The following is a 27,880-nucleotide window of genomic DNA, read 5'->3' as shown; positions in this document are numbered from 1 at the left end:
AACTGGATGCCTACCTTGCCTTTCAATAGCTATTTAATTATTCTATAATCATATCTCTGTGTCTCTTTCCTACAGAAGTGAAGTAGCTGAGTCTAGTGATTTGTGTATCTTCAGTCCCTTTTCTCCTTTTTTATGAGAGGAGACCCCTCATTCCACAGGTAAGTAATTATCTAAGAAAAGCACAGGGTTCTGATGTGCATGTTCAATATTGCTCTGTAATCAAAGAACACAATAAAAAGAGAAATGGAAATATAGTTTGTGAACCTGTTTGTAATCTCAAGAAATGAGTGAGCAAGTATCACCAAGGACTGGAAATGACCACTGAGACTGCTAACTGCTGGGCCATAAGGACAGGAGTTAGAGATTATGGTGGTTTGAAGGAGAATGGCTCCCATAGGCTCATTTCTTTTAAAGTTTGGTTTCCAGTTGGTGGACCATTTAAGGAAGAATTAGAAGGTTTGGTGCTCTTGGGGGAGGTGTGTCACTGGAGGTGGACTCTGAGGTTTCAAAAGCTCATGCCAGGCTCAGTCTTGCTCTCTCTCTCTCTTTCTTTGTCTCCTACCTGAAGTTCAGGATATAAACTCTCAGCTACTCCTCCAATACCATGCCTGCAGGCTGCCACACTTATTGCCATGACTAAACCCTCTGAAACTCTAAGCTAGCTCCCAATTAAATGCTTTGTAAGTTGCCTGATGTCCCTTCATGGAAATAGAAAAGTAACTATAACGAGATCTAAGCAAGAATGTTTAGAACCAACTTTAGCAGAGTACTGATAAAGACTAATAAAGATATAACCTCTGAAGCTATCATTTAATTAAGATGCAAAAAGGATGCCATTTGGAAGAGAGAATTTAAAGGGCATCCCTCCCAAATAAGGTCTGAGAATAAAGAGTTTTAACCTAGAAGGAAGAATGCCTTTCTCTTTCCACTTCACAGGACCTTGATAAAGGTTTGAGGTTTGCTTTGGGAATCGCAGTAATGGATAAATCCTTCATAGATGACTCCCTAAGGCTCTGGATCCTTGTACTATCCCTTTGCGGTATAAGTTCCTCGTCTCATCATTTGAGAATTCAAATTATGTCCTGACCCTGTGGGTTGACCAGCTTCCATGGCATGATAAAAGTTATAAAGTAGTCATGTGATTGAGGAAGTCCTGGAAGGACAACCTAGCCCTTCTTCATGCTGGTTGGCCACAGCCATAACAACCATTTGTTCTAGACCAAAGGTCGGTTCAGCCTTGTCTTTATGGCTTGTTCATAGTTCAATGTGCAGTAGCATAAAACTTCCCATGAAGACTCAGGTTTCACATTTACAGAAAAGTCCTAGGCTTCCTTTCTAAGCACTGGGCTCCAAACGATAAGGCCCCCAAATATTCTAAGATTGTTGCTGTTTCATCCCAGGGAGAGTTTTGTTTTGTTTTGTTTTGTTTTGTTTTTCTTTTCTTTTCTGAAAAATGCCAACCACACAGAAAACATTGATGTTCCTTTCTGGCTTTCTCACAAGCCTTGGCTCTGTTGTTGTCATCTGCTCAATTCTGGGGACACAGGCGTGGATCACCAGCACGATTTTCTTCACAGACGCTATTTCCAATGGTACCATTGTAATCACCTATGGCCTTTTTCGTGGTATGAGTGCTCAAGATTTGAATGAAGGCCTTCAAGATCTGGACAAAAACTTTGAAGGTAAATGATCACCCAATTTGAATGGGAAGAGCAGGACTGGGTAAGATTCCATGATCCTATATTTGAAGCAAATAGCGGTTTAAAGCTAATATTTTGAAGCCCCAAGTATGGCTATCATTGGACTAACTCGTAGTTTTGAAAAGGTATTTATCGTGTTTTCAGACACTTTGGCTCCAGTTATCTAGTATGGTAAGAGTTTAAACCATTCTAGCAGTGGCCAGGCTTGGTACCAATCTAGATTGTTAACAAGTAAATAATTAAGTTAAAGTACGTGGCAGCATTATGGTGTTTAGCAGCCATCAGGAGCAGCATTTTAAATGGCACTGGCCATGGGTTTTGACTTGGGGCATCCAGCTCCTTCCAGAATTTTTTAAGTAGGGAAAACATAAAGCAGAAAACGTCAACCTCCAGATCGAATTTCTAAGCTTCTTGAATTTACACATGTGTATTCAAAATATCTCATTGTTGGAAATGGTATTTAATTCCTATTAATCCTATTACTTACAGGATTTTCTGTTGGTTTCTCATTTCTGATATAATACTGTATTGCTCTCAATAAATACAAAATAAGGAACTATTGAAGATAAGTGGATGTAGCTACTTGGATTTTAGATTTCGAGATCTATCGAGATCTATCATCACGGGTTTGTGAAATGTAATAGCCACATATATACATTACTTTGTGTATAAATGGACTTGGTGTTGCACAGTGCAGGCTCTGTTCAGCTGTTTGGGGGTATTTACGTGTCTAACTACGTGCTATCTACTGCCTTATGGTAGTGTAATGTTTGGTGCCTGTACTCTAGAATGAAGTTCTCGTAGGTTTATGATTTTGTTAATGAAATGGTTTCCATAAGTTCAGGACAACGTGTTTCTAAGCTATCAGTGTGTCTCTGGGTGGAAGGAAAACCACATCTTCCCTGAGAGTTCAGCTGTTTTTTCCCCTCTCCTAGTGCTGGCCACACCTCTCAGCAGGATGAAGAGACCTGCTTTACAGCAACCAGAGGCTAAGATTTCAAAGCTCCCTTTCGGCTTTCAGTAACATTGTTTTCGAAACCAAAAAGTATGCTTGATTGTGAATCCTCTAGCACATTGAAACTCTTTAAATTTAAGACAGAAGTCTACAGTGTTGACTTGGATCAGTTGATTCCATCTAGAGATTAATGGCCTCAGTGAAAGCCCTGAGTGTCTAGCAGTGCCGGCAGGCTGAGAAAAATACAGGAAGGTGAGGCCTAGCAAGCCAGCCAGCCCTATATGACTGGGAGTGAGCGTGCTGGTGTCTGGGGAGCAGGAACAGCCACAGGCAGGGGAGCACAGCTTGGTTTACTGCTAGCTGGGCCCTTCTCCTCAGTGTGGGAACAAAGACAGAATGCTTGTGCTACCTGTGCCTGGCTCTCTGCTTTTCTCCTTTGCTACTGGAAAGTCACACTTGAGCAAACCCCAAACCTCATTGTCCAAACTCCCATTGCTACAGAGGCTCCGCCCCCTCCCCCTGCCCAGTGGAGGAAGATATTACACAGTTGCTGGTTGGCTTCTAAGAGCCACTCAGACACTGTACAATTTTCCACACTTGTGACTGTGGTAAAGAGTTCTCCCAGACAGGAAGTCATGCCTAGAACATGTAGGTGATGCTAAGGATCTCCTGCTGCTTACCCTGTCAACAGAATCCAGTATTTACAGTAAGACATGATGCTTTCCTGCCAATAAGTCAGACTTGCAGTGCACGTCATTAGATAGTCATTGGTAGCAAATTAAATCGTTATAAAATAAAATACCCATTTTCCAGTTCAGCACTTACAGATTGATGCTTCCTCTTGAGAAGTCAAGTGTGTTAGCTGTGTGGCTAAGACCAGGACACACTGAAATCCTCAGGCAGTAATGCATAGGGGTCTAATATATTGTCTGTATTTGGACTATAGACTTTTGGAGTGAAAGAGCAGAATGGACAACAGTGTTTCATTTAAATTATGGAAAACATCCAGCCAACAATAGGTCAATGGATGGAGGCAACGGCCAGTCAGCCCCAGTCAGGAAACTTTCTGTTGTGGAACTGGGCTGACAGTGACTCAGGCTGCCTAGATGGGTCCTGGTTTGTCTAAGATCCAGTTAAGCGACCTTTAGCTCTGTCCAGCCATGAGGGGATGTCCAGCCTTTACTGCTTCCTAGAGTTTCAGCTACACAATTTCAACTCGAGATGGCTGCCATGTGAGTGAGGCTCTTAGATGCTGATAGGATCTGCCCAAAGTCCCTATGGTGAAATGCTTCCCATCTAAGACAGTGCCCTGCACTCACCAAGTCTCCACCCAGCTGGTGGCAGGGTGGGGAACAGAGCTCTTAGGACTTTTAGAAGGACCCGTGCTCACACTCACAAGTGTTTGCCTCCCCCATGGGCCCCAGTTTGGCTCTTGAGTGGTTTATATCAGGATCCTGAGTGAAGTTATCCCCCTTTCTCTGAGAATGCTATCAGGGCCTAGGGGGCATGGCATGTACTATTTCCCCAGGCTGGCAGGAATGGTACAATGTGTCACTTAGTTGTGGCATCCCTCCGAATGTCATCTCCAGTATTACTCAGCCTACAGCCTGACCAGACCAAGCATGGTCTGAATGGTTTTAGCATTTCAGTGAATGCTATTTCTCTTCCTATGGCACTGGGTCTCTTTGATCTTGGTGCCAAGAACATCTCAGTTAGTAGATATGTGACACTTCAAACATCCACATTACCGTGGCACTGACTCCAGCCTGGCGGATGCCATCTCCTGGATGCTGCAAAGAATCCCTGCACTTGACCTCCCATGCCATTAAGAAGAATTTCAGATTTAGGTTGGTTCCTCTTGTTAAAGAAAAAAAATCTTACTAGATGCATTATTTTCCATGTAGCTATGACAAAATACCAGAGAGAGATAACTTAAAGGAGGGAAGGTTTATTTTTTTTAGTTCATGGTCTCAGAAGGATGGTTTCCATCCAGCCCATCATTGTGGGAAAGGCATGGCAGAGTAGAGAGCATGATGTAGTTTCCTCACATAGCATGGATCAGACAACAGAGGGCACAAGACAGAACCAAGGGTGGGCATAACCTTTGAAGGCCTGTCCCCCGTAATCTACATCTAGTGGGTAGTCTGTGTCTCCAAGATTTTCCCACAGCCCTTGAGACAGCACCTCAGGCTGGAGTCTGAGCCTTGAGACCCTGAGCTGGTGGACAACATTTTAGTCAGCTTATAACATCAGGTGTGATGGTTAACATTGATTATCAGCCTGACAGGAGATAGAGTTACCTAGGAGACAAGGCTCTGGGTAAGTCTGAGAGGGAGATTCTGTGTTGGGTTAATGAGGTGGGAAGATCTTCCCTAAATGTGGATGCTAACATTTCATGGGCTGAGGTCTCACAATGGGTAAAATGGAGGTGAGCCGGTCACCAACATTCATCTCTCTCTCTCTCTCTCTCTTTCTCTCTGCTGCCTGACTGCAGACGCAATGTGTGTAGTTGTTTGGAGCTCCTACCACCATGTCTTCATCATCATGGTGGGTTGTACTCTCAGACTGTGAGCTAAAAGAAATACTTCCTTCATTAAATTGATGTTGTTAAGCACTTGACTGCAGCCATGAAGAAAAAAAAAAGTGATTGCTACACTCGGTGATTTCAGGACAAAGGGACTGTAGTTCTTACTCAGGGTTGATGATAATCAGCCTTGCGTTGGCCAGACACTAGGGTGACACAAGCTTAGAGCATTACTCTCAAGCCCCTTGGTGGTAGGCTGTTTGACGTTGATTTGTTGCAGATATAACTGAACCAAGGCAGGCTGGGGCAAGTGTCAGGCTCAGTGGTCTCTGGGTGCTGTCCTTAGACCAAGGACCAACCATCAGCAGTGGGCTGTCATCGGATCTGGCTTCTCCTCAGTCACCAAGCTCGACTGATTCCTACTTCTTTTTTCAGCACTACGCTATTAAACAGAACTGAACTGAGAGTGTAAATATATCACAGAGTGTAATTGCAAAATAAAAGTCAAATCAAGTTGATTTTTTGAGAATATATGAAAACTCCCTACTTCCCTAACACTAATTTCATCTCGTATATCAGGACATGTTTTCTGAAGTAGGACTATTTACACTTCCCTTCTCAAAGATGTGACCACACTGGAAGGAAGACAGAAAGCTTAGTCACTTTTCTCCTAAGACAACATTGGCAGCTGTCCAAGAGGCTGAGGTGATAGCTGTGACTTCCTGAGAGGGCCCAGGCCCTACTCTGAGACCTGTCAGTACTGTGATGTCCACTAATGAAAGCATTGCACTGAGTCAGTTAGGGCTCTGGTGGCCAGGTGTCTGAGGTGGGAGTGGAATCTTCCCATCTGCAGAAGCAGTTTTAGTTACTTGTGTCAAAAGCAATTTAAGGAAGAAAGGGTTTGTCCTAGATCACAGTTTGAAAGTACACCATGATGAGAAAGCCACCATGGTAGGAATATGAGGCTGTTGATCGCATCTCATCTGCAAGTGAGAGAGAGAGAAGACACAGAGAGAGACACACAGAGAGGGACAGAGAGAGAGAGAGACAGAGACAGAAACAAGTGAATGCTGGTACTCAGCTTGCTTTCTCCTTTTTATTCAGTCCAGGAACTTATTGAATGATTCTCCCTACATTTAAGGTGGATCCTCCCACCTCCACCCAATCTAGAAACTCCCTCACAGTCATGCAAAGAGATTTGTTACCCTGGTGATCCTAGATCCTGGAAGTCGACTACATCAACCCTGCAAGTCTGTGGACGCTAACCAAAACAAGACCTGGAGGGCAGATGGCAGGACCCGAATGGGTGAATCTTATAGTGTGGGGATCTGGGTATCTGGGTGCCCAGTTGAGATGTCTGCTTACTGGGTGCTCATCTCTCTGACCACCTGGTTTTGGCCTCTTTCTGAGGCCACCAGAATTGGAAGGAAGGAAAGAAGAAAAAAAAGGAAGGAAGGAAGGAAGGAAGGAAGGAAGGAAGGAAGGAATGTAGGAAGGAAGGAAGAGAGCGCCATGTATCAGCTAATTTTATAGGCAGGGAATAGCTGTAAGATTGCAGGAGGGTAACTGTTATTTCATTCTATCTAACTCCCCAAACCTTCGGCTATCATTGTCTGAGCTCTGAGGCAGGAGCTGAAAAGACAGCTGTCACATCTCAGTGGCAAGGAATTCAGAAATAATTTTTATAATGCAGCAGTTAAAATTAAGATGAATTGCCCCCTAATACGTAGGAAAGTATGAGTCAACAGCCCCAAATTAACTCTCTTTGGAAAAGTATGTCTGAGGAATCTTACTGAAAGTCAAGGCAGAGCTAAACTTGATAGTCATCTTCTTCTTCTTCCTTTTTAGAGTTGTGAATGTCACGTGTGTTCGCACATGTATGTGCAAGTGCTTGTGCCTGAGTGTGCATGCATAAATGGAAGCTGGAGGTCAACACTGTATGTTTCCCAAATATGTCCCATCTTGTTTTTTTTATGTTTGTGTGTGTGTGTGTGTGTGTGTGTGTGTGTGTGTGCTTGCACAAATTTACCTGTGCCTGTGCATATAGGAGATGAAGAATTACAGAGCAGGTATTGGCTCTCCTGTAATGGGAGCCCCCATGCAGGTGCTGGAAACTGAAGCTGAGTCCTCTACAACAGTAAGCATTGTTTTTTCTTTGTTTGTTTTTTGCTTGAGACAGGCTTCTGTGTAGCCTTGACTGTCATGGAACTCACTCTGTAGACTAGGTTGGTCTGGAACTCAAAAAGATGAGCCCACCTCTGCCTTCCAAGTGCTGGAATTAAAGGCATACGCCACCCAGCTTGCAGTAAGCCTTCTGAACGGCTGGGCCATCTCTCCAACCCTCTCCACCTAGTTTTCTGAGACAGGGTTTCCGATGCAACCTGGGGATCACTGACTCTGCTGGGATGGCTGGCTAGCAGGCTCCCCACATTCTCTCATCCCTGTTCTCCAGGGCTGCGATTACAGGCACTGTGCCCTGCATGGTCACTTTTTAATGGAGTAGTCCATTTGCAAATGAGCATCCATTTACAGCTTTAAGTCAGTGTGTGAAGCAGAGAGACTCAGAGAATTCCAGGTGTTTGGGACACAGGGCATGTTCCTCACAGTCAGGTTTCTGCTTTTGACTTAAATATTCCAGTTATTTCCTTGACTACAGAATTCCGCCAAGGAAAGATCTCCTTTGTCCCCAGCCAACTTCCCTTAAGATCGAATTAAGTTTCCTCCTGGCCTGGCTGCTGGGGAAGGGGAAGTGGATCCACCTTGAGATGATGAATGGCCATAATGTCCACAGGGACCAGCCTAGACCTCTGGCTGGGTGTACCTCCCTAGCTCTGTTGCTTTTTCCTATTCTCCTCTGACGTCACTTTCTTCCAGTTTCAAAATCACCTCATGCTGAGTTAGTACAAGCCACACCTCTCAAACATGGCATTACCATAGAGCATGGAGAAATGGGCAAGAGAGACTCCACTTGGTTGAGTCAGGGACAAGTGCAGCCCCAGCCCACGTGGTCTTTAAGAGCCTCGTTGAGGTGACAGAGCAGAGGATGTAGGCTAGGGATCAATCCACCCAAGGAGTCACTGACAGACGGCACTGAAGAGTCCAGTCACCACAGGCGTTGCCTGGAGAAGCTGAGCTTTGCCCCTGGGCACATCCAGGGAGTGAAATGTTCCACAGTGGGGGTGGGAGGTCATGGTCCACTAAGTGTGAGCTTGTGTTCCTCTTGTCCTGCAGGCTCTGCTCTCCTGGGCTTAGCAAGGGATGCATGTCAATGTTTCTTACGTGCTGCAGCCATGCGCCTGTCTCCTGCCCCCTTTTCCTGCACATCTCTTCACCCTTTCAGCCAGTGTTCTGCGTTGCTGCTGGCCTCGGGCCTACTTTGTCTAGTAGGAGGAAGTTGCACATTTAGAAAAGTAAATATGAGGACTTAAAACGTTAAGATGTTTTGTCCACAACAGACTTCTTAGCCCCAATTCTCCAAACCACTAACTCTTCCAGTCTTTCCGCCTCTTCTTCACCAATGAAGAAAATCCTGGCTTAAAAAATTATATATCATTTTATTTATTTATATTGTATGTGTGTGTGCATGCACAGGTGCGTCAGAGCCACACACTGGTCAGAGAAAAACTCATAGGATTCAGTTCTTTCTTCACTCATTCAGGTCCTAGGGTAACTCAGGTGATCACATTGGTGGCAAACAAGATACACCACATCACTGGCACCAAACCTGGTTTTTAACGGTACCATTAGATTCATTTGCCTTATCTTATCATCTTATTGATGATATGATTGCTGGAGACATTTTAATATTAAAAACATTTTTTTGTTACAAAGTTTTCACCCAAACTGGAATGAATACGTACATATTCTTACACAGGTAGATGTGAGATCATGGAGTCCTGTGTCAGATGACTCAGAATCATAGTTCAAAGGTATAAAATGGTGCTATAGCAACTTCTATTCGCCTGATGTAATTGACATCTTGGAGACTTACTGCCTCCATCTGTTAACCTAGGCCTAGGCCTGGAAGCTTCTGGCCTCCATACAATCTAATCTAGGCCTGGAATGTTTTCATTCTCTGAGACTTATTGTTGAATAAACACTCTCTTTCTACCTCTTTCTGAACCCTGGTTGGCTGATTTAACTCAGCTGTTCTGGCTCAAACTCTTCTCCTAGCTGACTTATTCAGTCTGGCTTCTCTCAGCTTCTGACTTTTTGTTCTGCTTGGCCTCAATTAACTCTAGTGATATGTTCTAATCTTTTGTCTCCTCATTCTCTGGATCATCTGACTTCACTGTATCTAGCTTGTTCTCTCTACAATCTGTCTCTGTAAAACTGTCCTGCTAAAACTGCCTCCTCTCCCTCCATCCCCCCATCTTAGTGCTGCTCCCTTTTAAGTCACCTCTCATTCCTCTCTGTTCTTGTGAGAGATGGGCATATCCTATTCTGTCAAATCTTTCTCTGATTCATCACTTTGTCTGCCTCTCAATTAGACATCACTTTCAAACATGGCTGCTTTCTTCTACCAATTAACTTTGCCTTCATTGTTTGGAATCTGTATTTCAGCCAGAGTAGCCATGTTGCTGGGTTAAAGTCCCTCTACAGGATGGAATTACCTCAGTGAAGACCATATATATATATATAATTTTATGTCTCTGCATGTATATGTGTACCATGTGTCCATAGAAGTCAGAAGACAGTGTTTACTGCCATGGAACTAGAGTTACAGATAGTTGGGAGCTACCATGTGGGTAGGAATTGACTTATGGTCTCTGCAAGAGCAACCAATGCTCTTAACTACTGATCCATCTCTCCACCTCACCCCCACCCTCAATTCCTTTTACAAGTCTCTCAGTCACATAGGAACTCTTGTTTTCCTTGAATGCTCAGAAAGGAGACACAGTTGCGTGGTGTGCGGTTCCATGGTGAGCATCCGGGGCAGGGGTGAAATCATGGGCCCTCAGAGCAGGGCTTGACACATGGAGAAGGGAGGGAGAGGGGTGCCCACAAAGAGAGGGTGCTGGTGAAACATGTTAGAACATGGTACAGCAGATGCTTTGGCATTCCTAGTGTCTCATGGAAGCTCCCAGCACACACAGCCCTGGAAACTAAAAGAATTTGGCTAGTTCCTGTTCTTTAAAGCTGCACCTAGCTTAGGATGTGAACATCTCCACATTCCTGGGGACCAGATAAACAGGAGGAAGAAGAAGAAGAAGAGGAAGAGGAAGAAGAGCAGGAGGAGGAGGAGAAGTCCTTTGACTGTTTTGTACTTACCCCTCTGAGGCTACTATGGCTTGCAGCTCCCAGTGCTTTTGCTAGTGCTGTCACAGTCAGCACCACTACCTCTTTCCCCAATTGTTTTTCTTTGGGACTTCACAGACCATCTCTAAACCCTTTTCAGTGGGATCCTGACACATACTGACAACCTGAAATCCTTGGCGTACCTAAGAAGAGCATACTTTGTCATGTCTGGTCTTTTGCATGGGAATAGAGCAGGAGATGGAGGAACTAGATGCCCTGGAAAATGGCTGCTAGAGCTCAGAAACTCGGAGGGTCTGATGACTCACAGCCCAAAACACCTGCGTTGTGTTTTCTGTGAGTGTAGATCCACTATGGAGCTTTTTTGCATTTAAAATACATGCAAATGCTGTTTTGTAAAGTGCTTTCAGCTTGGAAGGTAGTCTGAGGGTTGTGTTCCCAGCTGCCTCCAGCGTTTGGAGCCAGGGAGGTGGAGTCTGGACCAAGGGAAGGTACCCTGACATTTTCCTATCATTCCTGCTAGAACCTCTCTGGTCATTTCCAGCAGCCCTTATTCCCTTATTCTCCTGCTTTTTTTTTTTTTTTTTTCTCTGTCAGCTCATTCTGGCTCACTGAATTCTTCTAAGCCACAGGGTTTCTGGGTTCCTCATTGCACATGTGTTTGGACAGTGATCTACCTTAAGGGTTTCTTCCAGAAGCAATTAATCCTTAGACCTGAAGAGAAACTACGGTGATGGACTTGCCATTATCCTGCAAGCAAGGCTCTGAGGGTAGAAGTCACTGATGAGGAAGTTGCAGATTTGAAGGACACCCTCTGCTAGGACTTGAAACTAAGATAAACATTCAGCTCCTGTTGTTTTTAAACAAAATCCCAAAGGTTCGATTTTACCAATAAAGACTCAGGAGTCAGATGGTGGGGTGAAAGCCTACTAACTCAGAGGGGCAGAGAAAGCACCCAGCTGATCTTTCTACTCAGCTGAGGTCCCAGAAGAAAAAAAAAAACAAAAACAAAACCTTCTTCTCTATGCTGTATTTTTTTCAAACCAAATGTTCCTCCTTTCTACTTCCTGTTTGCCTCTCCAGACTTCCTCTCACTCTCTGTTTTTTTTTTTTTTTTTTCCCCCTATGTTCACTCCCTGCCAACTGGTTGCCTGCTCTGCCTGTTGACCTATGGTTGACTTTATTTAATCCTGTTTACAGAAAGTGTATGCTAGGGCTGAGCCACACCAAAACTAAAAGCAGGTTTTTCCAGTACACAGTCTCCGGGTTCACAGGGTGATCAAATGTCCTGCAACAAGCCATCTTCAGTGTTGCGGTTTACACAGCCAAGTGAAGGCACTGACTGGCCTGACATGAGAAACACGGTTTCATTCTGTGTATTTGTGTGTGTCCCTGTATGTACACGCACACGCAATGCATATACGCAGGTGCACATGATTGTGTATGTGTGTGTACACGGAGGTAAAAGGTCGACTTCAGATGTCATTCTTTGGGTGATTCCCATCTTGGTTATTGAGACAACCAACTGGTTAAACATGGAGCACACCAGTTCAACCTGACTGTTCAGTGAGCCCCAGGATTCACCCGTCTCTGCGGTCTCCTCAGCACGGAGGCTGCAAGCACTCACTACCACACCCGGCTCTTTTAGGTGGGTTCTGGGGGTTGAACACAGATCTGTGGCGTCTACATGGAACACATTAGTGACTGAGCCATCCCCTGAGCCCATGCAGGCTTGCTCTTGCAGGATGAATGGCATACCGCTTCCTTCCCTGACACCATATCTTCTCCAGCCTGGCGGTACTTAGGATTTGTATTCTGCACTGTGCATTCACCAAACATTGCTTCAGTTTTAGGGATATTGGACAACTCCTCCCAAAAGTCTCTGCATTCGGTGGCCATCCTGTTCCTGGTCCTGGGTCTGGGCGCTTCGGTGCTGAGCTCAGTGTTCACGTTCTACAACAGCATCAGCAACCCTTACCAGACATTCCTGGGTCCTGTGGGTGTCTACACCTGGAACATACTCAGTGGTGAGTTTCCTGGGAAGACTCATGTGCACATACATGGCACACACACCTGGGCATATGTGTGCATACATAGGTACACATAAACACATAGGTGTGCACACATGCACACTGATGCATGTTCATGAGCATGCATGCACACACGTTTGCTCTCCTTCTTGCCCTCATAAGGAGCAACTTAAACTCCAGAGTTGGCATGCCTGGATGGCCAAGCCACAGAGCCAGGGTAGGATTCCACCTGGGGCCGACATTCTTCTTGTAGCTAGGATGCTATGTAGCTGCTAGGTGATCTTGTTATTTGGTGGGTGGGTGCTGGGGTGGAGGATGGAGTCCGGATGGGGAGTGGATCCTGCTGTGTCTCCGTTAAAAGACTCTGCATGGGTTTTGTCCATGTACTTCAGTCCCCACACCTGCCAGGTAGGACTGAGACTCAGAGCTTCAGGGACTTGGATACAAATCCAGTTATAGGTCCCCGGTGTCAAGGGTCCTCCATTAGTGACCAGAGATCCCTTGCTGCTGGGATAAACAGTGAATTGCTCTTGTTTTTGCTCATGTAACTCGGAGCCAGCAGAAGCAGCGGCCTCTCAGACATGGCTGAATTGAGAGATTATGTCTTGAGAAGTCTGTTTCCCTTCATATTGCATACATTGATTTCCCAGTGTGTGTTCTGTAGCTGCACAGTTGGTTCAATCCTGTTAAAGGTCAGTTGTTAGGGCTGGAGATATGGCTCAGTGAGATATGACTGCTTATCCAAAGAACCCAGGTTCAAATCTCAGCACCAAGTTGGCAGTTCAAAACTATCTGTAATTTCAGTTCCAGGGATCTGCCATCCTCAAACAGACATATGTGGAAACAGAACACCATTGTAATACACCAGTGTATTTATACCAATGTATATACAAAAATTTTAAAGGTCAAAGGTCAGATGTTTGTAATACCCTGGACTCTGGCAGCAGCCCCTCTAGAGGACTCTGCCATGTCCCATGAGTCAGGAGAGTGTCCTGAGCCCAGTTCATGGACTCCCCCACTGACATGACCTGATCATGGACTGACAAACTAACCCACTAAGTTGACTAAGGACGTTTGTCCATACTGGCGCTGGTTCTCCAGCTTTAGAGGCACATAGGGAAGAAGGAGTGGCTTCCCAGAGAAGGGGGGATGACAGGAGGGTACGTGGAGCCTGTACTGCCCTGTCCGCAGCCCATGAGGTTTCCAGTGGTCCCCTCAAAGCTATAGCCTCATTGCTTTTCCTCTGCGGTGGGGGACAGGCTGACTGTACTTGTGTCTCCCCACATATGCCTGTGGAGGAAAACAGGAAGAGGAAGAGTCTGAAGAGTCTCCCCCGTCCTGCCTACATCTAGCCACAAAGGGCTATGTAGTGTGGAGAGAATTCCCCAAACATTTCTTCTGCCTTGGGGCTATATTCTAACACAGAGGGAGAGGCTATGGGTTGGGCCGGAAAAGCACCTGTAACGGATGTGTAAGGAGCAGTTATGATTTCTGACCTGGGTCTAGAGGAGGCCTTTGGGCAACCACGGGAGTTGGGAGTATAGTTTTGTATCCTGATGCTCAGTAAGCCAGATTCTGCACTCATATGCCCTCCAAGAGCCTTGATTTTCTTCCCTTATCTGGAGGGCTATAGAGTTTTGTGAAAACTTGGTTTGCCAGAGGCTGATCCTGCAGAAAGGCTTTTGTGCAGTGTTGATAATGTAGCTTTCCTGGCCTTTGAGGCACAGTGAGGGGAGGGCAGATGTCAGACTGACTTTAAGGCCCTGGGGCCAATGAGAATGCTACAATCCCCTGTGGCACTAGGCTTGCCCATGTTCTCCTGGGCCAGCAGGTGGTGAGCAGGCCCAATGGGCAGAAGAGGAAGGGGATTTCCACCTTTGTTTCTGATGGAGAGAAACAGCATAACACTGCCTGAAGCCTGTGCCCCTGACCTCAGTTTACACTGGCTCAGTGTGGTTGGGATTGGCCACAGGGGGTTTTAAGGTAGGCTGGATCCAGGGAGACCTTCACAAATTGTCTCCTCCAGACATATTGTTCCTTTACTAGAGAACACAGGAAGCAATGAGTGGGCCAGCAGAGATGGGCCCCTCCAGAAGCCCATGTCCTCATGCCTTTAAGAACTGCTCCCCACCCACCCCTGCCTCCAGTAGCCCTTCTACCTTCAACTCTGGGGAAACTGTACAGTCAGCCAGGCCTAGAGATGCAAGCCTGTACTTCCAATTATTGGAAGGCTGAGATGGGAAGATTCCCCAAGTTCAAGATCTGGCTGGCTGCAGAGGGAGTGTAAGGCCCTACTCAATATAAGTAATGAAGAGGGTTGGTGTGGTTCAAGGATGAAACTGTTGCTTAGTGTTTTTGAGGTTCTATATTTAATTTCCAGTTCTGCAGGGAGGAAAGAAGGAAGGGAGGGAAGAATGAAAGAAGGAAGAAAGGAGGGAGGGAAGAAGAGTGAGAAAGGAAGAAAGGGAGGGAAGAAGAGTGAGAAAGGAAGGGAGACAGGGAGAAAGAAAGAAAGAAGGAAGGAAAGAAAGATTGATTGATTCAGCTAACCAGAAGCAGTGTGAAGCCCATGGCTCCAGGCATCTGCCTCTCAGGTGCCCAGATAGGCGAGGTGTCTGTGTGCTGGCCCTTCCCTGTGCAAATCAAAGGTCCAGACAACCCACTTGAGGATACAGGTATTAACCTTGTGTTCATTCCACCCCTTCACGATCAATTAAGTTTTTATAGGAAGAAACTTCACAAGAGGAAAATGAAGGATAATGAAGGCATGAGAGGAGCCCAGTGAGCATCAGAGGAACGAGACTTTTGTTCATGCAAATAATTAGGAAATAAAGCCATCATTTTGTGGGTGAGGTGTATCATCAAGGGCTGTTCAAACATTCTCTTCATGCAACTGCCCCCCTAATTAGCCTCCCTCAGAGGAGCATTTGGGGAGCTTCTTTACCAGTGGGTTAGGACACAGCTTGATGTTCAAGAGTTCATATTCTGTGTGTCAGCAGATTAAGGATCCCAGATGGTCTTCATCTTGGGGACCCCTGTTGTATCAGACGCCACCTGGTGCCCTATCTTCACCCTCACCTCCTCCCACAAAGTTTTTTTTTTCCAACATTACTGATACATGAATCACTTGCCACATATATTCCCCACTTGAAGCATACTGTCCATTGGGTTTTGGCGTGTTCATAGACACTGCACACATCATTAACCCCCACTTTCTAAGTATTTTCACTAGCTCAAAGACAGACCTCATGTCTCCCGGTTACTACCTGCCTCTCACCCACCTAAGCAACTATAAATCTGCTTTGCTGTAGCTGCTTCCTGAGTATCCACAGTGGTTTAAGGTCACAGTTGGCTGAGTCATGCAGAGTGAACTATCTTCAGCAGCTATCTAGAGCCTTCCTGAGTTCGTGTCCGGCATCCCTGAGCCTGTGGTTCTCTTGCTATTGGCAGATATCACTCCTCACTTTTGGGCATGAGCTTGACCCACTTGCCCTCTCCTGTTCCTGTGGGGGTGGCTTCTTTCACTTTCAATGCTGGTGTTTTTTCCAAGTCTTGTTTGTTCATTTATGTCTCCACATACACTCACCATATCTACTCTCTGTCCACCATCCACTCACTCACACCTGCTACTTATGTGACCTTAGGGCACAAGCTGTGGGGTAAGCCAGTTGCTCAATGACAACTTCCGACAGGATCTGAGCTTGCAAGTCAGATACTGCTCTGAACAATATTTAGTATTACATGCCTAGAATGTAGTTTATATCTTATATCTTATCTTTACATTCTCCTTCATCCTGAAACACTATAGAACCCCATGTAGCTATTCAATAAATGCCTTTGGATTATGTGTCCACATAATTCACATTATGTGTCCCATAAAGAAAATAAGTGATATTTAAAATACATCAGAATGTGGGAGAAAAATGAAGCTGAAAAGATGACTCAGCAGTGACTGCTGTCCGGTTGTAAGGACCTGAATTCAAATCCCACCCCTACCCCATGGGTGGTTCACAAACACTTATAATACCTGCTCCAAGGAAACTGATGACCTATTCTAGCCCCTGTGTGTGTGTGTCTACACGTATGTATGCATACATTCACGCAGACACATGCTCATATACATATAAATAACTTTCAAACATGCATCACAAGGATAGGTAGATAGCTCAATGAGTAAAGTGATTGCTGAAGAGAAATAAGAACCCGAGTTCAGACCCCAAGTAGCCAAGAAAAAAGCCAGGAAAGTGGTGCACATCTGTAACATTCCTGGGTGGGCAGTGATGGGTGGAGACAGGAGGTCTGGAGGCTTGCTCCTGAAACAGAGAATTACAGCTTCAGTAGGAGACTCTGCCCTCTCTTAATAATAATAATAATAATAGTAACAACAATAACAATAACAAGCAATAGAGAAAGACACCTGGCATTGTCCTTTGTCTGTATGTGCACACACATGTGTGCACATTCAGACACCTACCACAGAAATGCAGAAACTTGCATGCAAACATGTTTAGACACAAATAATGTTAAGAATGCCTCCTTGTGTCATTTATGAAGTTCAATCTTCTTTGCAGCATCTTTTGTGTTCCTGACCATGGTCCTGTTTGTGGGAAATGTGGAGTCCAACCATCTCTCAGAAAAACTATCCCAGAAGCTTTATCCAGAGACCACCAACCAGAGAGTAACCCACAGTTACGGATACTCATTTTGGCTCATTCTGCTTGTCATCCTTCTGAATATTGTCACCGTGGTTATTATCATTTTCTATCAGAAGGCACGATACCAGCAAAAACAGGAGCAGAGGAAGCCGGTAGAATATGCTCCCAGGGATGGCATTTTATTCTGAGTCCCGTCTCATCACACGTGTACTGTCTCTGCCAGTAGTAACTGGCTAGGTCCTCTGGACACTGCTTGGCAGAGTAACTGTCAGGTGCCATAGCTTCTGTAACCGTGACACCATGTTCTTCCTAGACGATGCTGGCTTGCACATTTCTCCACAGATAGCCCTCTGGAAAGTGTTTTCTCACAGGGGCAAGAGAATGAGTGGAAAAGGCTGTGGTCTACAGCACTCCTAGAAGATGTGGTCTGGGGTTTGCAGGTCCTTCCCACGTGGCCTTGATATCTATGGGAATAAAGGTCTATGGGGTTTTGTTTGTTTGTTTGTTTTAATTTATTTTATTGCCTTTCCTGTGACCATCTTAATGGATTGTATCCCCTATGGGATATCCTCAGGAAGGATCAGGGCATTTTACTCCACTATATAAAAAAAGAGGCTTTTAGGCACTTGTTTTTCCAGTCAAGAATTAGACACAAAAGGATAAACGATGAAATGGCCTTGTGCTCCAGTCTCTTGGTGGCTGTCCTGGTTTGCAGGTTTTAATTTCTGTTAATAAGGGCTAGACACATGTAGAACTTAGGCCTTATGAAGCCCTGCATGAACAGATTAGAGGTAAAATATAGTCATTGAGGTCACTTTTTCCCCAGTAGATAGACAACCAGAAAACCAGCAAAGGCACCAAAATTTATTCTACATGTTTTTCCAGTAAGATATTTCCTTTGAAGTATGTGAGAACCCTTTAGCCTTGACTTCTATTCTACAAGCTGCTAGAGCGAAAACTGATAGACTGAAAAGTGACCCCATCACGTGTTGATGGAGTCGTAAAGCAGTAGCTCGGTGACAAGCGGTGGGTCTATGACTTCCTCAAGGATAAATGGCTTTCAACACCCATACTTAGAGACGTGAGCTGGGTTCCCACAGTGTCGGCAGCAGCATACTGGGTCCTTCCTTCGTGGCTTTTATTATAAGGTAGTTGAGACAGAAACTTAATAAGCATTTACTTGGCTCCAATTAACACAGTTGCTTGGGGTGGAGGTCACCCCTCCACTGTAGAACACTAAGGTGCCTAGCAAGATGTGCAAGGCCCTGGGTTCTGTCCCTAGCTCTGTAAAAATAAAACACATAGTTAAAAACTTGGGCTGTGTTTTGAAAGGATGGTTCTCTGTCACGCCCTACCTTGAAGATCTGCTAACTCAAGATTACACTTATCTATTAAATTATTAAAAGTTTATTTTATTTCCTTTGTTGTGTGCTCACGTGTGCATGTCATGGTATGTGTGTCTGTGTATCTCTGTGTGTGGAGGTCAGACAGCAGGCTTCAGGAGTTGATTCTTTCCTTCTACCCTATGAGACCTGGGGATCAAACTCAGCTTATCAGGTTTGATGGCAAGCACATTTACCCACAGAGCAATCTTGTGGGCCTACTATTAAGTTACTATAAAATTTGGGTTTGGGCAACAGTGGGTCAGTGGGTAAAAATGCTTGCCACCAAGCCTGATGATCCTATTCCTCAGGACCCACATAGTAGAAAGAAAGAGCTGACTCCTGCAGCTCTGACCTCCACGCATGCATCGTGACGTGTGCGTGCTGATAACCACAGCCACCCTTCCCTACTCAAAATATATGCTCGAACATAAGACAAAATAAAACTTAAAATGACTCATTCTTGTTCATCTAAAACTTTGGAATATATTTTTAAAACATGATTATAAACAGTAAAAGAATTATTAACTCTAAGTCTAAAAGCATTTATATTCTTTGAAGGGCTGAGTTTTTTGTTGGGTTTTTGATAATGTGACCACGTAATGAAGAGGAAACAGAGGTGGGTGGCTGGCCCATGCCTGTGATCCCACCTGTCACAAAGCAGGAGATCACCACAACTTTGAAGTCAGCCTGGTACATTGGGAAATTAAGTCAAGGGCTTCATAAAGAGACTGTCCTGGTTTGAATGAGAAATGTCTCGCATAGGTTCCTGTATTTGAACACTTGGTCCCCAGGTGTTCAGGTCCCAACTGTCTGGGAACGTTTTGGAACCTTTAGGGGGTGGAGCCTTGCTGGAGGAAGTATGTCAGTGGGATGAGCTTTGAGAGTTCACAGCCTCATCTTACTTCCAGTTTGCTCTCTCTGCCTCCTGTTCCTGGTGTCTGCCCTGCCAGTTGCTACTATACCTCATCACCATTGTGGACTCTCCTTCTCAAGTTATAAGCCCAAATAAACTCTTTCTTTGTAAGTTGCCTTGGTCATGTCATTTCATCTTAGCAACAGAAAAGTCATTCATACAGATGGCCTTGCCTCAAGCAAGCAAGGATACAGACAAACACTACTGCATCTTGAGATGAGATAGGTTACAAGGTTCACGCAATATATATATATAATATATATACATATATATTATATATATTTGGTGAGGAACTTTATATATATATATATATATATATATACATATATATATATATATATAACATTGTGCTTACCAGGTGTATATTCTCAGGTCCATGACTGTATTCTCAGCTCTTGAGGAAAGTGGGGAAGAAAGATGATCAGAAATTCCAGGCAAGCTTGGGCTAGTTAGCAAGACACTTGAGGATAAAAAGAAAAACAAAGAAATAAAAAGAAAAGTGTAAAAAAAAAATAAATGAACTATTTTGCTCACTGACAACAAGAACATGACACTTAGGGTAATAACTTCAGAGACATCAGTGCTTTACGCCATATCGAAGATCAGCCAGAGTTCGCAAAAGCACTGTGGGAGACAGATGTAGGATGCAGGAGCTGCCAGCGTCAGAATTTGGTTTTATTATCTCAGCGTCCGTAGGAGTGAGGTAGAGCTGGGAGCTGTGTCTTGGGCATGACATTCAGGGTGTGGGAGGGTGCAGGGTGGGGGCAGGGGTTTCTAAACCATAGTTTACATGGTTTAGTCTGTAGACTGGGACCATTCAGTTTTTGGCCTCCTCTAAATGTCGCAATGAAATTGCAGGTATACACCACAACACCCTCTTGCTTCCTGAAGCCTCTCAGAGGCCTGAGCACTGAGAAGGGCAAGCTGTGCCCCTCTGAGTTGTTCCCCACACCCACCCGGTGCTCCCTGGCACCCTCTTTCTCCCACATGGGAGCCAGTCCGTGGACCTCTGTGTGGACATGGAGCCGTTCACTGTTATCTAACGGCATGTCTTCTACAGTCCAAATAGGCAACTGGCCCTGTGTGTAGAAAAGGGAGCTGACCTTCTAGCTGGGAGAGCAGTGGGTCTCCTTGGTCTCTGAACACCTCTGTCCTCTCCCAACCAGGCAACTCGGAACACCAGGGACTCCAGGTGGACATCTGGGGAGATGTCCTCAGACAAGTTCATGAGCCAGTGTGTGGAAGCTGACCCCTAATGCAGCTGGAGAAAGGTGCTATGGCCGAGACTACTCAGTTCTCTCAGTACTCGGATATTTGGTGAGGAACTTTTGTGAGTAGCTTTGCCATCTCACTGCCGGCTGTGGAAAGTGGCAAAGTCCAAGTTGTTGTTCCTCCCTTAGCTCCTTACTCATGAGTAAACAAACCATGACTGAGTAACAGGAGGGACAACCAGAGATAATAGGCAACAAACAGGGAATCCTTGGGGGTCAGGCTTCTGGAACTCACCAAAGAGATGGGAGGACAGCTGCGGTGTAATGCCCTGGCCTGGTGAGAAGCATCTGAAAGCACATGCCACCGAGCCTCCCACACACCCAGCGGAGGAGGAAGGAGGTATTCACGGCGGGCATCACACTGCCCAAGGGTCATTTTCAGGGTTTAAGTGCTAAGTAAAAGTGGGGAAATGGGCTCAGTATTTTCTAGCTCGTCATTTTTGGTTGTTACTTTTGAAGACTTGCCTCCTGCTTTTTGGTCTCTACGTGCTCAGCCGAGCACGGATTTTTGGCTTTGCCTTGGTCTCTCGTGGAATGACCACTCTTCTGCTTCTCTTGAGGCACAGCTGCTTCGACTAACGTGGTGTTCCAGGAGTCGTCCTGTCTCAGTAAAAGCAGAGATGGGGTGAGGCCTGAGTCCTCCCAGGTCCTGGTCCATAGGGCTCCACCGGCACAGCCACACACACAGCTCTCACCGATTTCCAGATGCACTCCTGTATGCTCACACTGGAGATCCCATGGAGTTCTGGCAACAAAGGTACACGCTGCCCTGTTTACAGCAGAGCCACTGTGACTCAGGCTGGCCTAGCTGGGTATGGGCCATCCCACAGTGAGTAAGAGGCTGAGCAGTATCGTTGGTCATGTTCTCAGCGAGGTGGATGGTGGCTGCGTGCGTATGTACGGTGGCTGTAAAAGTCAGAACTACAAGTCCAGGACTAGACTTTGGACTCCACTACGCACCCCAGGCATGTGTCATTTCAGTTGCTGAGTGTGCTAGATTTTTACAATGCTGATATGGACAGACATTCACCTTTTGATTAGAATATAACCTGTTTCATTGGAATGCAAATTGCACGCTTTCTTCCCGGGCTTCCCAAATAGGACCTGGGTTTAAAATAAACACCTCTTTTCATGATGCCATCACAGTGGTAACCAGAAACTCAGGTCCAGTGGTTCCTCTGCTAGCAAGTATTCACTGAGCAGTCAGAGCATGTGATCTGAGTGAGGAAGGCATACAGTCAACACTGTGCTTACAAAGCAGTGGGCAGGGAGTCCACATGACAGGTGGCAGGTGGAATGGAGCTACAGGAGCTGTGGGGACTCACAAGGGACTCCTAAACAGATGGGAATAGTGGTCCAAAGACAGGGGTGGCATTAGCTCCACTGCCAGTGCTCTGACCTCAAACAAGGGCTGACACCAGCCTTAGAAAGTCTGCTGCATACCGAGGGGCAGGGGAAACCTTGGTTTGCCTGAGTCTGCTTCCTCATTTGCGAAATAAAGTGAGTAAAGAGACAGAGAAGTTGGGATGCTTAAAGATGTTTTTATTCTTTTTAATTTCATTGAGTTTATTTTTTAAAATAAAAAAACATTCACGTAAGCATTAAATGCAACAGCGTCAAGTTCCCAAATGTTCAGGTTGTGAAAAATACTGCAGAGAGAATCCTGTAAGAATTTGATTTCTGTGAATACTGTTAGTCTACAAATTGTTATGCCAGTTGTTATATGGGGATTTTGCATTTCTGCAGAGTTTGTTGGGAATATGCTTCTTAGCATTCACCTAGCAAAATACATTGAGGGATGATGATGGCAGTTGTGGTGATAATGACGATGATGATGGTATGGTGATGGTAATGGTGATGATGGCAGTGGTGATGATGATGATGGTATGGTGGTGGTGGTGATGATGATGATGAATGTTATTTATAAAATGTAATATGTAATGTTATTTATAGTATTATATGATGGATTTACTATTGTTCTCAAGTAAAGCATACTTATCATGAGCATTATGTAGTAAGCTTTAACTTGAGAATAATAACAAATCCATCATATACTACTATAAATAATATATTTTAAAGAGAAATCAGTTTATTTTTAAAAAACCTGTAATTCATAAAAAAGAAAGCATTCACTTCTTCTTCTTTGGGAAAACACTAAATGGCAGATGACGCCGGTGCAGCAGGAGAGCCCAGAGGACCCAGGGGCCCAGGATTAGGAGCCCAAAATGGTTTCCATGGAGAATTCAGCAGCCATCTTAGGTGCCACGGTCATGGCCATGGCCATGGTTGAGGCCGTGGGGCTCGTGGAGGCTGAAGACAAGGAATGGATCCCCGTCACCAAGTTGGGCCACCTGATTAAGGATGTGAAGATCCTGTGTTTGGAAGAGATCTTCCTGTTCCATTAAGGTATCAAGATTACTGATTTTTTTTCCTGGGTGCATCCCTAAAGGATGAGGTTCTAAAGATCATGCCAGTGCAGAATCAGACATGGGCTGGCCGCTGACCATGTGAAGGCTTTTGTCATTATTGGGGACTACAATGATCAGATTGGTCTTGGTGTTAAGTGTTCCAAGGAGGTAACCACTGCCATCCAAGGGACCACCATCTTGGCCAAGCTTTCCATCATCCCTGTGCCAAAAGGCTAACAGGGGAACAAGATTGGCAAGTCCCACATTTTTCTATGCAAGGTGACAGGCTGTTGTGGCTCTCTTTTGGGGCATCTCATCGCTGCCCTCAGAGGCACTGGCATCGTCTCTGTTCCCGTGACCAAGACGCTACTGATGATGGCTGGTGTTGACCACTGCTATACATCAGCCAGGGGCTGCACTGCCACCTTTGCAAGGCCACCTTCGATGCCGTCTCTAAGACCTACAGCTCCTTGACCCCCGACCTCTGGGAAGAGACTGTGTTCACCTAGTCTCCTTATCAGGAATTCACTGATCATCTTGTGAAAACCCACACCAGAGCCTCTGTTCAGAGGACCCACTCTGTGGCACCCACATAAGGGTTTTTATACAAGAAAAATAAAGTGAATTAAGTCTGTTAAAAAAAAAGAAAGAAAGCATTCTACAACTTAAAAAATTAATATCTTAGCTTCACAAAAGATGACTGGATTCTCAAATCTGCTTTTTTTTTTTTTTTTTTTGAGACAAGGCTTCCCTGTGTAACAGAGCTGTAACTAGCTGTCCTGGACTCACTTTGTAAACCAGGCTGGGCCTCAAACTCACAGAGATCCACCTGCCTTTGCCCCCTGAATGCTGAGATTAAAGGCACGCCCCACCACACCTGGCTCTCATATCTGCTTTTCTTGTTGGTCTATTTTGAACCCAGTTATTTGGGTTCAAGAATATTCAGCCTTGTTTCTAGACAGTTAAATGTATTAGAGCAAGGGCAGTGATCTTAATAGCTTTCTAAAGCATTTGATTAGATTTTAAAAATTACTTTGTGTGAACGTGGAGGCTGCATATCCATGTCACTGCTCAAATGTGAAAGTCAGGGGACATCTTTCAGGAGTCGAGTGAGTCCCGGGAATTTAACTCAGGTCATCTGACTTGGTGATGGGTGGCTTTATCGGCTGAGCCATCTCCTGACCCTTGGTTTCTCTGCATGACAGTGAGCTTCCTCCTTGATGCTGCCCCAAACCTGATGAGTGACTTAAATGACTATGGTAACGCCATCCTCATCTGACTCCGTTTTGCGCTTAGACAGTTCTTGGCCCTCTACCCTGCTTCCCCAATAGTCACATCGTTGGCCTCGGCAACACGTTTGAGGTTCTCGTGGCCTTGACCATGGTCCAGATATATTAAAAAAAATAACTGGCAAGTTATGTCTAAAATAACCACTATGCTCTGCCAGGAATGAAAGTTTCAAGGTTACCTGGCCCTCATCTAACTCTGCTGTATCATTGTGGTTTTTGCCTTTTAAAATGCTGTGTTCCTGAACTTGGCATCAGGGTACTTTTTGGAGGCTCAAGCCTGCTCTTGGTCTGGCCACCCAGACCAATTAAAACTTTTAATTGGCTTCATCAGTATGGTGCCTATAACTATCTTGCATGGATCATTACACTCTTACTTGAAAGTTATTTGCACACGGAGGCTGGAAGTATGTGGGTGAATTTTCCCTTCTCTGTTAAAAACTATTTCTCTCCTGTGTTGTGAATGATTAAAAAAAACCCTCATTCATAATTTTGTAACATTAAGCAATGGTCATTTGGAAACAACTGACTTGCCCATTTAATCCAAATCTTCCAAACATTGATCTAGTCTTCATTAACATCAAAAATCCATACTGGGGGCTAGAGAGAGGGCTCAATAGTTAAGTACACCTAATGTTCTTCCAGAAGGCCTTCTAAATTTTTTTAAAAAAATTATTTATTCACTTTGTATCCCTTCTGTAGCCCCCTCTTTCATCTCCTCCCAAGTCCACTGATAGGGGAGGTTCTCCTCCCCTTCCCTCTGATCCTAGTCTATCAGGTCTCATCAGGAGTGGGTGCATTGCTTTCCTCTGTGGCCTGGTAAGGCTGCTCCCCCATCAGGTGGAGGTGATCAAAGAGCCAGCCACTGAGTTCATGTCAGAGACAGTCCTTGTTCCCATTACTAGGGAACCTACCTGGAGACTGAGCTGCCATGGGCTACCTCTGTGCAGGGGTTCTAGGTTATCTCCAAGTATGGTCCTTGGTTGGAGTATCAGTCTCAGAAAAGACCCCTGTGCCCATTTCGGTTCTGTTGCTCTCCTTGTGGAGCGCCTGTCCCCTCTAGGTCTTTCCATTTCCCCCTTCTTTCATAAGATTCCCTGTACTCTGCCCAAAGTTTGGCTATGAGTCTCAGCATCTGCTTGGATACCTTGATGGGTCATTGGCGCAAGAGACAACTTCCTGTACAGAACACCAACAGCACAGGCTCTAAGATCAACAATCAATAAATGGGACCTCATGAAACTGAAGAACTTCTACAAAACAAAGGACACTGTCATCAGAACAAACTGACAGACTGCAGATTGAGAAAGGATCTTCACCAACCCTTTATCTGACAGAGGGCTAATATCCAGTATATATAAAGAACCCAAGAAGTTAGACAGCAACAAATCAAGTAATCCAATTAAGAAATGGGGTACAGAGCTAAACAGAGAATTCTCATTAGAAGAATATCAAATGGCATAAAAACACTTAAAGAAATATTCAACATCCTTAGTCATCAGGAAAATACAAATCAAAACAACCCTGAGATTTCACCTTATGCCCATCAGAATGGCTAAGATCAAAAACTCAAGTGACAATACATCCTGGAGAGGATGTGGAGAAAGGGGAACCCTCCTCCATTGCTGGTGGGAATGTAAACTTGTACAACCACTTTGGAAATCAACCTGGTGCTTTCCCAGACAATTAGGAATAGTGCTACCTCAAGATGCAGCTATATAACTCCTAGGCATATATCGAAAAGATGCTCAAGTATACAACAAGGACATTTACTCAGCCATGTTTGTAGCAGCTTTATTTGTGATAGCCAGAAGCTGGAAACAACCCAGATGTCCCTCAGTTGAGGAATAGATACAGAAATTGTGGTACATTTACACAATGGAATACTACTCAGCAATTAAAAACAAGGAAATCATGAGATCTGCAGGCAAATGGCAGGAACTAGAAAAGATCATCCCGAGTGAGGTATCCCAGAAGCAGGAAGACACACATGGTATATACTCATTTGTAAGTGGATATTAGAGATATAATATAGGATAAACATACTAAAATCTGTACACCTAAAGAAGCTAAGCAAGAAGGAGGACCCTGGGTAAGATGCTCAATCCTCACTCAGAAAGGCAAATGGGACAGACACCGGAAGAGGGAGAAGACAGGCAACAGGACAGAAGCCTACCACAGAGGGCCTCTGGGAGACTACCCAGAAGGCCTTTTTAACTTTCAGTATTGATGCAGGACTGCTCACAACTGCCTGTAGTTCCAGCTGCATACGAGCTGATGCCCTCTGCTGGCCTCTGAGGGCACATACATGTAACATGCTAAACACCCCCTTCCTCCCCTCCCCCCCTCCGCCACAGGAGACCTTTCAAAAATCCACAGTAGTTATTTTACCACTGACTTCAGGAACTCCTATAAATACAGGAAGCTGGAGAGCTCACAATGACAGATACAATTTTTTTTCCAAAATTCTGACTATTATATTTTTCCTGAAAAAAAAAAAAACTGAATCTAAGTTGGCAATAAATACTGTTAGTTGCTTTCCCTCATGTGTCAGACTCACTTTATTCACTCTTGGGAAAAATATTGCCAAATAGTCACAGTTGAGAAACGGTGCTTTGCCAGTCATCCAAGTACATGTGAAGTCCCGTGAGAAAACCAGTCAGCTTTATGGACGTGCAATGACTCTGTGAGACTCTATCCAGAGCTATGATGGCAAACAGTGTGCGTCAGATACATTCGACCCGGAGTTTCGTTCTGATTAAAGGTGTCTCAAAGCAGAAGCCGCTTCTCCCTTCCGAGCGAGGACACGTGACAATGGTTGGGTGCCAGCGTCTTGGTTCGTGCTAAAGTGCAAGTCACATTCCCTAATCTCGTTTTTGCATCTGTTCAGGTATCAGCCCATGGCAGAGGGAAGATGCCAGTGTTGTCATGACCTGCAGAACTGACAAAGCTGCCTAGGGGTTGGGATCCTGGGACCCCTCATGGAGAACTGTTGCTTTCCACGTGTGCCATGCTGGCAGAAGCAAGCAAAATGACATTTGTCAAATAGATGGCACACACCTTGTTTGGGTCTTTTTGTCATCAATTAAGTGCCCACATAGAATCTCTAGGAGATGGAAGTTTGTGGATCTTTAAGATGAACTATGATTTTGCTATTTCTTATCCGATAGCTTTCTGATACTATGATAAATAGCCGAGACAATTCACATCTTCAGGTAAGATTTATTTTGGTTGCAGCTTTGAAAGTTTCCATCTATGGACATCTGGCCTTGTTGCATTTGAGCCTGAGGTGTTAGGGGTGGAAAGGAACACATCTCAGCTCAAGCAAGAGACGAAGAAAGGGGCAGGGGTCCCACCATCTCCTTCAAGAACAAACTCTACTGACCTAACTTCCTTTTAAAGCTATCACAAGTTCCCAACAGGCAGGGGACCTCTCCTTTAACTCATGATCCAGGATGAACCTTAGAATCAGAACCTATGTGCAGGTCAAATGTCGT

The 27,880-nt window shown here is 44.9% G+C and overlaps 1 protein-coding gene across 1 annotated transcript; it reads left to right on the top strand.

Annotated features, from left to right (window-relative positions):
* Positions 1-1,269: 1,269 nt before the first annotated feature.
* Positions 1,270-18,530, top strand: Clrn3 (clarin 3). The gene is made up of 3 exons (XM_021636793.2): positions 1,270-1,682; positions 12,283-12,462; positions 17,037-18,530. Exons 1-3 carry the CDS (start codon positions 1,454-1,456, stop codon positions 17,306-17,308), a joined length of 681 nt encoding a protein of 226 aa, XP_021492468.1. The 5' UTR covers positions 1,270-1,453; the 3' UTR covers positions 17,309-18,530.
* Positions 18,531-27,880: the final 9,350 nt, after the last annotated feature.

Source organism: Meriones unguiculatus, chromosome 1 (assembly GCF_030254825.1).
Source record: "Meriones unguiculatus strain TT.TT164.6M chromosome 1, Bangor_MerUng_6.1, whole genome shotgun sequence".
NCBI classification, from domain to species: domain Eukaryota; kingdom Metazoa; phylum Chordata; class Mammalia; order Rodentia; family Muridae; genus Meriones; species Meriones unguiculatus.
The sequence above is the reverse complement of the archived record's forward strand: the minus strand, read 5'-3'. Positions and strand labels throughout refer to the sequence as shown.

Excerpts from the sequence above, each read along its gene's own strand:
- Clrn3 (XM_021636793.2), top strand. The coding sequence starts at position 1,454 with ATGCCAACCACACAGAAAACATTGATGTTCCTTTCTGGCTTTCTCACA. Across the intron at positions 1,683-12,282 it reads TCTGGACAAAAACTTTGAAG|TTTTAGGGATATTGGACAAC; the intron begins GTAAATGATCAC and ends ACATTGCTTCAG. Across the intron at positions 12,463-17,036 it reads CACCTGGAACATACTCAGTG|CATCTTTTGTGTTCCTGACC; the intron begins GTGAGTTTCCTG and ends TCTTCTTTGCAG.